Source organism: Lepidochelys kempii, chromosome 5 (genome assembly GCF_965140285.1).
Source record: "Lepidochelys kempii isolate rLepKem1 chromosome 5, rLepKem1.hap1, whole genome shotgun sequence".
Classification (NCBI taxonomy): Eukaryota; Metazoa; Chordata; order Testudines; family Cheloniidae; genus Lepidochelys; species Lepidochelys kempii.
This window is the reverse complement of record NC_136384.1, coordinates 41,956,335-41,970,673: the sequence shown is the minus strand read 5'-3', so window position 1 is coordinate 41,970,673 and position 14,339 is coordinate 41,956,335. Positions and strand designations below refer to the sequence as shown.

The 14,339-nt window shown below is 39.2% G+C and overlaps 1 protein-coding gene across 6 annotated transcripts in view; it reads left to right on the top strand.

Moving 5' to 3' along the window:
* Positions 1 to 14,339, top strand: part of ADAMTS6 (ADAM metallopeptidase with thrombospondin type 1 motif 6) — a 328,488-nt gene that overhangs the window by 167,730 nt on the left and 146,419 nt on the right. For 5 of the 6 annotated variants that reach the window (XR_012158888.1, XM_073344058.2, XM_073344059.2 and 2 more), the window contains one exon: positions 7,809 to 7,950. The exons of the other annotated variant lie outside the window; for it this stretch is intronic. Coding sequence is in view for 4 of the 5 variants with exons in the window: in XM_073344058.2 (XP_073200159.1) it covers positions 7,809 to 7,950 (142 nt within the window). In the remaining variant the exon portion in view is untranslated. The remainder of the gene's footprint in view (positions 1 to 7,808; positions 7,951 to 14,339) is intronic. 6 annotated transcript variants of the gene reach the window in all.

Sequence of the window (14,339 nt, the reverse complement as noted above, 5' to 3'; positions counted from 1 at the left end):
ACCAGAATATAGCAATAATTTCCCAGCATTACCAGGTTTTAAGAGATTAACCATTATAATTATAGCAGAACTCAAGTAAAGGAAAAAACACAAGATTGTAATTAGAATAGGATGATTTTAAAGCATGAGTCACCTAATATATTTTTTAATATTTTCTTGTGTTGTTGAATGTTTACTTTATAAAACTTCTCAACAGTCCCACAACATTTAAATAAAAATTAATCAAATCCTGAATTGGCCAGTGCCCACTAATTTTAAATTTTGTGGACTACTGAAAATTTTTATAAAGTTAATATTTAGCAACAGATTGATCCCATACTTTCTAGTCTAATATCTCACAATCTTTCCAGGCCACAAATACTTCGGTGGTCCAGTACTAATGCTTTTGGGAACAGTAAACTTTTCCTAATATTGCTCCTGAACCAAACATCAAAGAAAAAAAAAGTTTCCTGCATCGTGACCCTTTATAGACAACATAGTAGCTGAAAACATTGGGGAAAATAGCAAATTATTTATGAATTCTATTTAAGGAAAGCAAAATTGAGCATTACTACAGAACCACTGAAAATCAAAGGGAGGGACTTTGACATGAGACATGATCAAATGTAGGCCAGGTAATCTACTATAATGTCAGTCCTAGGTAAAAGTCTAAAAAAAATAAATAGAAGTTGGAGAGTGAGTATGGGTTAAGGCACACATTTAGCAACTGGAACAAACATGGTTTTACTTCCTCCCCCTAAAAAAATCTTAACAGACTGACCTATTTTTTTTCTTGTGCAGAAGTCTAGATTATGTACAGAGAGAATGACTATAATGCTTTTTGTCTTAGACTTTAAATATGGTTGTACTCTGAAAAGTGTCTGTACAAATGGCTTCTTCTTACTCAGTCTCTGTGTATATTCAGAGTCCTAACTGCTTACCTTGGTGACCAAAGTAAGTTTTTGCTACCCATTTTCTCTTGTTAGCACTGCCGAGCCAATAAAGATCAACTAGAATGCAGGTTTATAAACTGGACAACAAATCAGCTCAATGGAATTCAATGGAAAAAATGAAAGTGTGTCACAGTTGGGAGAAAGCATTTAGGACCCAATCCTGCACACCCTAACTCCTGTGAGTAGTCCTTATTCATGTTAATACTATAGTCCCATTCAAAATAAATGGGAGTAATCACTCTAAGGACTGCTGTCATGGGTGAGGGTTTTTAGAATCAGATCCATAGTGGAACTGAAATATGATAATTGTTTTTCAATTTGTTTGTCAGTGACCTAGAGCTGGGCTGTGCCTGTGGCATTGCAGAATTTATTGATGACATGAGAATGTTATATCCAAAATGAAACGGATAATCTTCAAAACTACTGTATTTATACTAGAGATGGTCCTAATTCATATCTAGATCTAAACTTCCCCAAAGCTCCAGGAGAATTTGATTCAGTGATCCAATTAAAGCCCATCTTGAATTTAAACATACTGGACCAAATCCTGCAGACCATACTTAGTCCCTGATTCTGCAAATATTTATGCAAGTGTTTAACTTTATGCATGAGTAATCCCATTAGACTAGTCACGAGGGTAAAGGTAAGCAAATGTATGAATATATGTAAGGATGTGTGTTAGGGCTGGACTACACTGAAAAGTTATATCGGCAGTTACTTCTCTCAAGGATGTGAAAAATCCACACCCCCTGAGAGATGTAGGTAAGTCAACCTAACCCCCAGTGTAGACAGCACTAAGTTGATGGAAGAATTCTTTGGTCAACCTAGCTAGTGCCTCATGGGGAGGTGGATTACCTACGATGATGGGAGAACCCCTCTCGTCACTCTAGTAAGGCCTGGTCTACACTGGGGGGGGGGCACGAGCTAAGTCGGTCTAAGTTATGCAACTTCAGCTATGAAAGTAGCGTAGCTGAAGTCGACGTACTTAGAGCTACTTACCGCAGTGTCTTCACTGCGGTAGGTCGACTGCTGACGCTTCCCCGTCGACTCCGCCTACGCTTCTCACGCCAGTGGAGTACTGGAGTTGACAGGAGAGCGCTCGGCAGTTGATTTATCATGTCTTCACTAGACTCGATAAATCGACCCCTGCTGGATCGATCTCTCTGGAGGTAAGTGTAGACGTGCCCTTAGTGTCTACACGGAAGCATTACAGTGGTGCAGCTGCACTGCTGCTGCTGTGCCGCTGTAGTGTTTTAAGGGTAGATATAGCCTTAGTCTTTACTAAGCCTTACTCAGGTAATGTACGGACTGAAAAAGGACAGAGTAAGGATTCAGGATTGATCCCATATTTTTATATATGTGTATATAAATGTGTTATTTATATATGTTATTGATATATGTAAACTTGATATAAAAGATACACAGTTGATACAAGATACAATAATTTATCAATATGTTAATAAGAAAATATTTAATAGACTCAACTAAAAGAGATTATTCACGTTTACATTTTACAACAGATACATATATGTATATTATCAATATACTGTAAAAATATGACTGAATATATCTATAGATGCAGTGATTTCCACATAGGTAAGTATTATAAAAATGTGCCCATTTTGTAAAGTTTAAAACCTATTTTCAATGTTAATATGCTGCTTGGTCTGAGAGCAGACTTTCCTCCAGCACTGAATGCTGATATGTAGGTGCCATTGGGTGTATGTACCCCAAGCTACCCCAGCGACTAAAGGGTTAAAGTAGACACTGCCAGCCACTGCTGATAGGAAGTCCCCACAGCTGGGAGGATAAAAGGGCTGGGAAGCAGAAAGGTGGGGCAGCCACCTAAACAGAGTTAGCAGGCTGGAGGAAGGAGCTTCTGTCTGCAAGCTACCAGAAAGCTGCTCAAATACAATGCCCCAGGAAGGGAATGATCTGACCAGAAGACTAGAGAGATTACAGAGACCCAAGGGGAAGGTAGGCAAGATTGGTAGGCAACTGGCAAGATTGACAACCCTCTGACTCTGTTTACTTAATTTGAGGGCCCTGAGCTGGAACCCAGTGGAGTGGATGGGCCTGGGTTCCCCTACCAACTCCTGAAGGACGGGACAGCGGAGGAAGCTCCTCAGACTCTGGAGCACTAAGAATGAACTGACTCTCCTGTTGGGCTACATGAGCACCAGGGGCTGTGCCACATTTGGCCAGAGGGAGGAGCTGTCGAGTTGACATGCCATCTCACAGTTGGGTTTTAGGTATGCTGCTGAGATTTCTGAGGATTAGTATTGTCATGTGAGTACTAAAGGGGGCTAGTATGTGCTGCATCTGGTTTTTAGCATTTTATCCCAAACAGACCCATACTACAATGGCATCCGCAGGGCTGCAGTGGTTTTTACTATTGCAGAAACAAAGCCATAGCGATGAATACATTTTAAAGTAGGGCTTCCCATGTGCCATTAAATTGATCAAAGCTATAATAGCTCTTTGCTGTGATGGTAAACTTGAGAGCTTAAGCCTGTGAACGGGGGTGGCCAACCTGAGCGTGAGAAGGAGCCAGAATTTACCAGTGTACATTGCCAAAGAGCCACAGTAATATGTCAGCAGCCCCCCATTAGCTCTCCCGCCGCTCCCAGCACCTACCGGCAGCCCCTCTGATCAGTGCCTCCCCCTCCATCCCCGCACCTCCCAATCAGCTGTTTCATGGTGTGCAGGAAGCTCTGAGGGCGAGGCGCGAGGGCATAGCAGGCTTAGGGGAGGGGCAGGAAGGGATGGAGTGGGGGCAGGGCCTGTGGCAGAGCCAGGGGTTGAGCAGTGAGCACCCCCCGGCAAGTTGGAAAGTTTGCACCTGTAGCTCCAGCCCCGGAGTCGGTGCCTATATAAGGAGCCACATATTCACTTTTGAAGAGCCGCATGTGGCTCCAGAGCCACAGGTTGGCCACCCCTGCCTGTGAAGTTCAGAGACGAGGATGCTACAATATCGTTTGTAGTGTATATTAAATCTTATCAGGATTAGGAATTTATAGACTCTCCTGAAATATTAAAATTAAAAACTATGTTTAGGTTAAAAATATGCCACAGAGTGCCTTACTCTGATCTCATCCCAATTTTACACTGGTGTAGCTACATTAATTTCATCAGAGATACTCTTGTCTTACATACTTATGGGCTGTTTAATTGTGGTATAGATGTTTGCGCCTGTAGCCTGAGCCCTGTGAGCCCGAATCAGCTGACACAGGCCAGCCACAAATGTTTAATTGCAGTATAGACATAGTCATACAGTGCAATCAGACTCAGGCTCAGAAAATCTCCCAGATATACACTTATGGAATCCACCTAACATTAAGAAAAGGGATGTTGATGGAACACTTGTAGCATCTAGGTGTATACATAAATTGTATAAAGAAAAGAAGTACTTGTGGCACCTTAGAGACTAACAAATTTATTTGAGCATAAGCTTCTGTGACCCTCAGCTCACTTCATCGGATGCATCCGATGAAGTGAGCTGTAACTCACGAAAGCTTATGCTCAAATAAATTTGTTAGTCTGTAAGGTGCCACAAGTACTCCTTTTCTTTTTGCGGATGCAGACTAACACGGCTGCTACTCTGAAACCTGTCATAAATTGTATAGTGATTCTGGATCACATTCTCAGGTTAAAAATTTTCACCATATTTGTGGTACAGAAATAATTTTTCCCCTTCCCCTTTCACAAACACTGTGAAGGGTACTGTGGAAGTTTTTTTCAGCTTTATCTGGGGTACCTAAATGGGATAACTGGTTAAAAACAGATAGCACAGGATATATCCCACACAATAAATTTACTGCAATTTCAGGGTTGTGGGAATTGGGGCATCTTTGTCCTTCGCATTGGCCTTGTCAGTTTCTTCATCCTCATCTATGTTTCTGTGGTTTGGTTTGGATTTTAATCATTGGCCCAAATCACTCCTACTACTTTTGTGCCTGGAGAGGGGATCTCCATGCAGAAGTGTGGCCAGGTTCCTCCATAACATTCCCTCAGAACCTGTTTGACCTCTCTGTTGTCTGGCATCTGCGCTGGAGGGGGTAATAGAGATAGAGATGGTCAGGGTGGAGGATCAAGAGGGAGACATATAGCTCTCTTGGCCCCCTGGAAATTTTCTGGAAAATTTGAATACAACCTCAATCTGTATTAATTTATGTTTTTGCATAGCCTCCCCAGGACCTTCAGCGGTCAGAGGGGAGTCCCTGGTAGCATGGTTCTATTTTTCATAGCTCATGGCAATCCTGTTCCAAATTTTCTTAATTTATAAAATACAGAGTATCAGGTTTCTATACTAAGTTTATAAAATGCGTCAATCATCCAAGTACTTTGAAAGAAATAACAGTTCTGGAGCAGAATGAAAGAGAGAAACCAAAATTATTCAGTCTTGGTAATGGTGATGTAATCTAGCCCCTTTAAGTGAATGACTGCTTTCTAATCATTCTCTTGGCTTTCTTGTTACTATATATATTTTGACTTCATTATAATGAGGCTGCTGTCATTAGAGAAGAGGAGGCAAGCTTCTGAATATTCTTGAGGGACTTAAACTTAGATGATTTGAAATTAACCTGAAAGATCTATAATTCTCCTTGCAATTAAGGATTTTTTGGAGGAGGGGTGCATGGAGGATGGTGGAGAAAAGTAGTTTTATAGATTAAGGCCTGATCCTGTAAACTAATTTGAGTAGGTAGACCCTTATGCACACACAGAGCTCCATTGAAGTCAATAGGGCTTTGCAGGGGTCTGACCATGCACATCAGCTTGCAGCATCAGGACTTAAAGATCAAGTGCTGCACCACTGAAATCCGTGGAAATTTCCTCATTGTTTGCAATAGTAGCTAGAGCAGATGCTAGATGCTCAATTCATCACTGCTTACTTAAGCAAAATTCCCATTTGAAGTTTATCTGAACAAGGAGTGCAGAATCAGGCGGTAGGTGATACTTCTGCCTATTTAAAATACTGGTCTGTGTTCTTTCCGTACCCAAAATGATCAGTGCAAACAATAAAACATTTGGGTGCACAGGAAATGTAAGATCAGGCTCATCAACAGCTACTGTGTTAAAAAAAGAAAAGAAAAATTTACACTAACAACTGGGCTAAAGAAGAAAGGACTCTGGTTATTATCTCTGAATCCTTTGCATTTGGTGTTTTGAAGATGTATTGGGGGAAATGTTTTGAGCCCTGATCCTGCAAACGTTTGTGCATGTTAATAACTTTTACACTTGTGAGTAGATCCATTTAATTCATTGGTATTACTAACTGCATAAAGTTACTCGTGTGTTTACATGATCGATGCCTTCATTGATACTTACCTTTTTTAATTATCAATGTTTTTTCCTTCAGTAGTTTTGTTGAAATATTTAGAAAATACGAATTAATTAGGGTTAAAAATTGAGAAAATACAATGCATAATTAAAGGGTGTTTTTCCTCTTATTTATCTCCAAATAAAAAGTAATGAAAATTTGAAATGTGCAAAATAATAGTTGTAGAACATTCACTTGTGAAATTATTTTCCTTTGGCAAGGTGTATGGAAAAAATCAAGTGGGGAAAAACCCAAAACAAAACAAAGGTGTTGGCAAAATTTACAGGAATGTTAGAAATTTTTAATAAATGTTGGCATAGGGATTCTTTAAAAATTCTAACATATTCACATGTGAAATTAAAGTAAAAAGCAGATTTCCTATTTTATGCACACTAACTGAACAATCATATTTAGCAAAATATAAAGCTTTCTAACAAAGGAACTCTGTCTGACTTTTGGCTTTCTCTATGTTATTTGTTCCATTTCATTAAAATATTATTTTTGAACATGGGCATACTTTGAAAAAACCCAACAATGATTATAAAGAAGAAAACATTAACTTTTTCAAGAATGATGACCCTCGCTGAAATGTGAAATTTGTCAGACTAAACACTACTAATACATTAGAACAGAGACCTTTGGCTCCAGGTATTTCGTCATTCATGAAATTTTATTGGCATATTTAAAGATCATAGGCAATTTTTATCACAGTATCTATTTCTTTGCCCAGATGGAAGAATATAGATTAAGGACCCAATCTTGCAAACACTTAAGCATATCTTTATACACTTGGGACTTTTCTATACTTGAACTGATACAGCAGCACAGCTGTAGCACTTCAGTGTAGACACTATCTATGCCGATGGGAGGAGTTCTCCTGTTGGCATAGGTAATCCATATCCCTAAGAAGTGGTAGCTAGGTTGATGGAGGAATTCTTCTGTTGACATCGCTGTCTGCACTGGAGTTAGGTCAATTTAACTATGTTGCTCAGGAATGTGGATTTTTCACACCCTATAGTGATGTAACTGGGGCAACTTAACTTTTTAATGTATATTGAATATTCCCACAAAAGACAGAGGAGTTCTCACATGCATAAGGTTGCACAAGTGCTTCACTGTTTGTAGGATTAGTGCCTAGTCCTGAAGGGTTACACAACATTTCTTTTATTGGTTTCATTTTTTGTTTTTAATTCTACAACTAGAGGTGGTTATGTTTCCAAAGAGAACAAATAGGCTTAGAACAGAAATGAAAATCAGTCTTGTGTGGCTCAGAAATTATTTAAAATTTTTTAAAGATAACATTAAATCCATTTAATTGTCTAAAATGAGTATTTTTGTTAATTAATATTAACTCATGAGAAATTATTCTGATCTCTTAATTCCCTCCTAATTATAATTTTTCACCATGGGTGTACCATTTCACTGTTTGTTTATTTGCAACCTTATCTGTTTCACACACCCAATGCTGTTAAAACTAAGAACTAAATACATGATATCATAACTGTGATTAACAGTCAATAGAGTTCCTAATTCCTTTGGTCCTTTATGTTGAACAGTTCAGGCCGTGGTACTTGCCTTGATAATGAGCCTCCCAAGCGTGACTTTCTTTATCCTGCTGTGGCCCCAGGTCAGGTGTATGATGCTGATGAACAGTGTCGCTTCCAGTATGGAGCAACATCCCGCCAATGTAAATATGGGGTAAGAAGTCTTAATCCTTATGCTGAGTGTTCTGCTTAGTCATTTGTATATATTCCTTCATGACAAAAAATTTAGTTAGATGCAATACTGAGTTACAGTTTTCCTATAGTAATCCATGCAATACCGCCTGTGTAAATAAAGAGCAAGAGGTTTTAATCCTTATGCTGCATCTTTTGCTTGAGTCATTTGTGTATACTGTGTTCCCAAATGTTTGGGTAATAATGAATGTATGCAGTGTTGTGGTAGCTGTGTCAGTCCCAGGATATTAGAGAGACAAGGTGGGTGAGGTTTTATCTTTTATTGGACCAACTTCTGTTGGTGAGAAAGACAAGCTTTCGAGCTTACACAGAACCTGACCTGAAGAAGAGCTCTGTGTAAGCTCAAAAGCTTGTCTCTGTGGGTATTAATGAGTTGGATAAGTGTCCTTTAAGTAAGGCAGGCCGAATTAGGCTCATTAGGCTCAGTCCTGCTTCCTTTGAAGTCAGTTTAAAAACTCCCATTGACTTCCAGGGGAGCAGAATCAGGCCCACAATGTATCAAATCTTGAAATATGAAGTTTGTGGTGCTGGCTTTCATTTTTTAATTTAAAGCTACATTTTGCAGTCATTTTCTACTTGTTTTTTTTTTTTTTTTTTTGGCCAGGTCTATCTGTTTCAATTCATATTTGCTGGCATTGAGGTTGTTTCACACACTGCTCAAATCTCCTACTAAAAAAAGATAAATGGGCAAGAACACAGAGTAATGAGAAACTAAATAGCCAAAAAGGATACTAAAATAGCTTCTGACAAGAATGGCAGAGTGAAAGATTTATTCTCCCCTACCAAATTTCAATTGAATTTCCAGTAGGGATAGCAATAGCTATTTGCACACTACTATTTTAAACAGTTTATGCAATGTATTTTAAAATATTGTTTTAAAGAAAATCTTGCAGCCCAAGATTACATCTGTTACAATGATGCTTTCATCAATGATAGTCATCAAATAGATTCAGTAGGTGAAGATTAAATCTGAATAAAGCTAAAAAAGTTCATTTTGTAGTTTACAATAGTACTGTTTTAAATGAATCATTTATAATATATGAAAGAAAATTAAAATATTTAGATCATTCAAATAAACAGTGTAATCATTGCACTTGCAGTAATCACTTCTAATAGAGCTAAAATACAGAGGGAGTTTGTTTTTAATAACCTTTGGGTGATAAATCAGTATCATTCTTGGGATGGGTTTTAGGCTGATCATATAGGGCAATGGATTTAATAATTTTATCTTGCTGGGGGGTCTCCCATTCTTGATCCCCCACCAAAGCAATTTTGGCCTTTATTGTTTCTCTTTAAGTTCTTACTCCTTACCCCTTCTGGTTTCAGGGCCATGTTTTCTCTCAGTACATCTAGGGCACACTCTCCTTTTTTCTTCTCTCAAATTCCCATCACACTCTCTCTCTACTTTCAGAATAAGAAAATTTTCAGGCATTTAAACCATTTTCGGGACCATGCCCTTTTGAAGTATACTGCATTTTAAATCAAACTGGAAAGTTAATTTTGTGCAAAAACTGGCCAATGCACATGTATATTAACTTTTTCATAGTCTCTTTGCTAACCTATATTATCATTGTTGTTGATTATCATACTGTATGGTAGTATTCTGTTCTTAAACCAATATCTTTCCCTTAAATATGAAAAGAAATAGACATAAGGAAGATTTATGTAATCTTGGGTTTATGATTCCTGCTTTCTTTTCTTAATTTTTTTCTTTGTGTATTATGTTAAGAAAGACTCCTGTGTAGCTACGAAACAGGCTGAAAACCTAGAAGAATTAAGACACTATTTAAAACAAACCAGTAATCTTAGTGTGACATCACCAATGCTGTGAACTGATGTGATGTAATGTACCACATCAGTGAGTCAAGCAACAATTCTAAAAAAGTGTCTCAAGGAAAATAAATCATTTTTTAAGAGGATCTAAATACAGGATTCAGAATTGTATATATTTATACAACAGATTGTTTTGAAAGTCCTAGTACATCCTATCTGGGAAATAATGTACATTTAAAACATTATCCAGAATAACCATAATGTATCTGAAAATGCAATTATTATCATGTAAATGATACATATTTCAAGTGATGACTTTGAGGAAAGAGGAATGTCTTCTCTGGGAGTTTGATAACAGTTTGGGAGTATTCACGTGAAAAAGGGCTACTCACATGAGCAAGGGTTTGCAGGACTCAATTCTGGATCTAAATACTAGGAAGAGCTAGGCTGAATATTTATTTATATATTTTCATTTAAAAACAAGCACATAAACAATGCTTCGGGTGCCCTGCTTAATTTAATTTTCACAGTAAATCATTGTAATAGCTTGGTCATCTCAGTTCAATAAAATAATATACAAATATGCACTAGTAGACATAATAAAATAAAAGCTCATTCACAGTAGACATAATATAATCCTTCCAACAGTCAGTCCTCTCCCTGTCAAAATGCTTGTGGGAAAAGACGGGCATTATAGTGTGTCCATTAGGTTAACAAATTTGGACCTTGGTGGCCAAGAAAGGAATGAATTCTGAAGTAAAGAAAACTTTACAGAGCTCTAACAGCAGATCCCTTTCTCTAGCTTGACTGACTCCACTGATCTCAGCTATGGCTGTATGGTATGGGAAGAGAGACTGTCAACCTCTCAAACAGAACTGCTTGGGAATTTTGTAGTGAAATGGTTTTTCATTAGAAAATACCAGTATGTCGAAACCAAAACTTTTCACAAGAATGTACCAGTCTTGACAAAGCTTTCATCAGGAAATGTTTCTCAGAACCAGGATGGAATTTCTGGTCAAAATGAGAGAGAGATTCCCGCACCCCAGAATAGTCCACAGGTTAGGTTGCTCACTGGGGATGTGACAGACCTAGGACCAAAACTTCAGTCTTCAGGTGAGTGTCCTGTTCACCAAGCTATTGTAGGGTGGGTCTTTTTCAAGTTGTCCTGTTGTAGCTGTTCCACTTCATATAATTAATTAATTGGTCCAGTGAGAGTGACTCTATAGCTTAGTGGTTCAGGCACTTAGTTAGGTTATGGGAGACTCAGGCTTGTGTCCCTGCTCTGCTATTTTCCTGCATCCCAAGACAGAGCGCTAACCACTGAGCTACTGAGTCAGTCTCTCTCACTGTCTCCTGTTGGAACTGTTCCACTTTGTATAAATAATTAAATATTCATGGGATCAGAGAGAGCGAGACACACTGACTCTATAGCCAATGGTTAGGGCACTCACTTAGGATGTTTGAGATTGACGTTCAAATCCCTGCTCCAATGACTATTTAACTATTTATTCTCAGTGGAACAGTTCCAATAGAAGAGCTTGTGGGAGACATACCCTGGAGAAGCCAACACCCTAGTAGATAGGGTGCTGATGTTCAAGTCCCTGGCCCAAATCAGGTAGAGCAAGGACTTGAACCTGGATCTCCCATAAGTGAGGTCAGTGCTCCAACCACTGGTCTTTTGGGTGTTCCAGGGCAGGAAACTTTAGTTTTTTTGAAAAACTTCAAAATTTCCCAAGTTGCAATGGGAAAATTTTATGCTTTGTAGGTAAGGCCCTACTTAAATTGTGGAATGACTGTCCAAAAACTGCTGAATTGTGGACAAGCCATGGAAAATCACAGAAAAGTAATGGACCTTATTATTTGCAGTAATAAGATCTATTATTACTTTTTTTGCAATTTTCCACTGTTGTCTGCCTGGGGCTGAGAGCAGGGGCTCCCACTGTCAGCCACCCAGGCCTCCCACTGTCAAATTTGTGGTGGAAGACTAATATTGCGGGATCTGCAATTTCCGCAATATTGCAAATTAAGTAGGAAGTTATTTATAGGTGTAATCTATCCTGGACATGTATTGACAGACACTGCAATATTAAAGCCTGTGGGAAAGATTCTGCTATCATTTACATCTATACAAATTCCATTATCTTAAAAGCTAAAAAAAAAATGTCTTCAATAGATCTGCATAAATGAAAGCAGAATTTGTTTATTGTTAATTAAATGTACCTGTCCCAATGGGGTTGTGACCTCCTCAGCAGTCAAAATCTCAGATAGTACTACAGCCCAGATCTCATCCTTCAGTAAAGATGCTCACAGTCAGAAATGAGTCAGAAAGGGAAGAAAACTTCAAGATTCCCCTTAAAAACTTCCCTGTCATATCTAGGTAGACAGCCATTAGGAACTATTTAGATTTATTTAAGGCCCTACTTAATTTGTGATATTGCAGAAATTGCAGATCCCACAATATTAGGCTTCCACTGTAATTTTGATAGCGGGAGCCCCTGCTATGTGCTGTGCTGACAGTGTGAACCCTGGCCGCTCTGGGGCTGAAAGCAGGAGCCCCCACTCTCAGTCCCAGGTGGCCGACAGTGGGAGCCGCCGCTCTCAGCCGCAGGTAGCTGACAACGGAAAATCATGGAAAAGTAATAATGGAACTTTTTACCACAAATAATAAGGTCCATTATTATTTTTCTGCAATTTTCTGAGGCTTGTCCTCATGGGCAGCGGGTATAATAGGCCAGGGAGGCTGCCTCTGCCACCGGATGCCTGGTTGCGGAGTTTGGCGGGGGAAGTTTTGCTTTATTATGCCCCATGCAGGTCCCGGAGCAGCTGAGGAGGCGGTATGTGCTATTCAGCTTCCTGGGTTAATCAGTAATCTCCCTGGACTCTGGAGAGATTACTGATGACCCAGGAGGCTGAGTAGCAGTTCTGTTTTATATATTTAGGCTGGGATTTTCAAAGGGGCTTAAGGGAATTAAGGGCCCAACTCCCACTGATTTTTGATCAGTGTTGGGCATCTAACTTTCCTTTGTGCCTTTGAAAATTCTAGGCTTATACCTTCCTTATTATTTAGAAAAAAAAATTGACTGAAAACCATCTAGTTGTATTCATAGTTAGCCTTTATAAGTGATTTCTATCACTGTTTCCCTCCCCATTCTCTCTATGTGCTTATTACATTTACTTGTTACTTCTGGTCTCAAAGTAGTTCCTAATCCTGCAAACACTTATGCACATTCTTAACTTTAAACACCTGAGGAGTCCCATTTATGACTCACGCTTAATTTAAGTACATGCACAAGTATTTACCTCAGATTGTGGGTGCTTCAGTGTCACTATCTATCTCTGTGTTTGTATGAAATGTAATACAAGGGGGCCTTGACTGTGATGAGTCACTCTGGCTAGTAGTGGTGGTGATTACACGCTTATGATTACTACTACTACTAAACAAAATATCCTCTCTCCTCAGTTGTCCTTCTTCCTACTGACAACACGGTTTCAGCAGGAGCCTGGCTGCCATTAGCTGGGTCTCCCTCTGGTTGTCTTGTAGTAGCTGCACCTAGAGTTTTTTTTTTCTCCAAAAATATTCAATATTGGTCTAACACTTCTCCCATTGAAGCCAGTGGCAAAACTCCATAGAGTTAGTTCGAGAGCACTTTTGAAAACCCCACGCAGGGAGATAATGCTACTTTGAGGAATATTAATTCCTTCTTAGATATCTGCTAGGATAATCTTGGAATCATAAGAGGACAATGACACATGATGTTGCCTACCTCCTGAGGCCCTTACACTCAAGAAGCCCTTTGGAGCTCCTCTCATGCTGATCTATAATGAAGACACATCCACAGGGTACCAAGGAATTACCAAAGGCAAATATGAGATCCCAGTGGAGTTACTCTAAATTTATACCTATGTAAACTGAGAGGAAGACTTGCCCCAATGTATGTAAAATGTGAATTTTCTGTGTAGATTACATTTTCAGAGTTGTCTGGAATTTTAGCCTCATGACTTTCATTGGGCCAAATTCTGCCATAAGATACATGTGTACAGCTCTTCCTGATGTCAGTACATGCCTTAAAGGCACTGTCCCTTATTAAGTGCAGTGCAGAGGAGTTTTCTGGGGTATTTTGGCACTGTGGTTCCCTGGCATTCCTGTGGAACATGGATGCTGCTGCACCTTTTAAGTTGATGTAGTGTGTATTGCTCTCTGTGATGGCCAGCCATGGCCCCAGACTTCCCCATTCTCTTTGAGTGCTAGTGCCACTGGTGGTGCAAGATCTCTTTGTCTTTGAGCAAATGCAACGGGGACATTTGTCACTGGCCTCTGCATCAGGGCAAGAAAGAGGGGAAGGCTCCTTGCCTTGTCTCCCCAAACCCTTGAGCACCTGCACAATGACTGGTCAAAGTCTGGCTCTGGGTTAATTCAGGAAGGAATCTCAGCTTTGTCTTCGAATTTTCTTGTTTTATTTGTTTAAATAATACTTGAAATATACATGACTTTAACTATGGTTTTTGTGGTTCAAAGTAATGCATAGCTTTATTACTGGTTTGCATCAAGTCATAGTACTGGGCCACAGATTCTTAGGG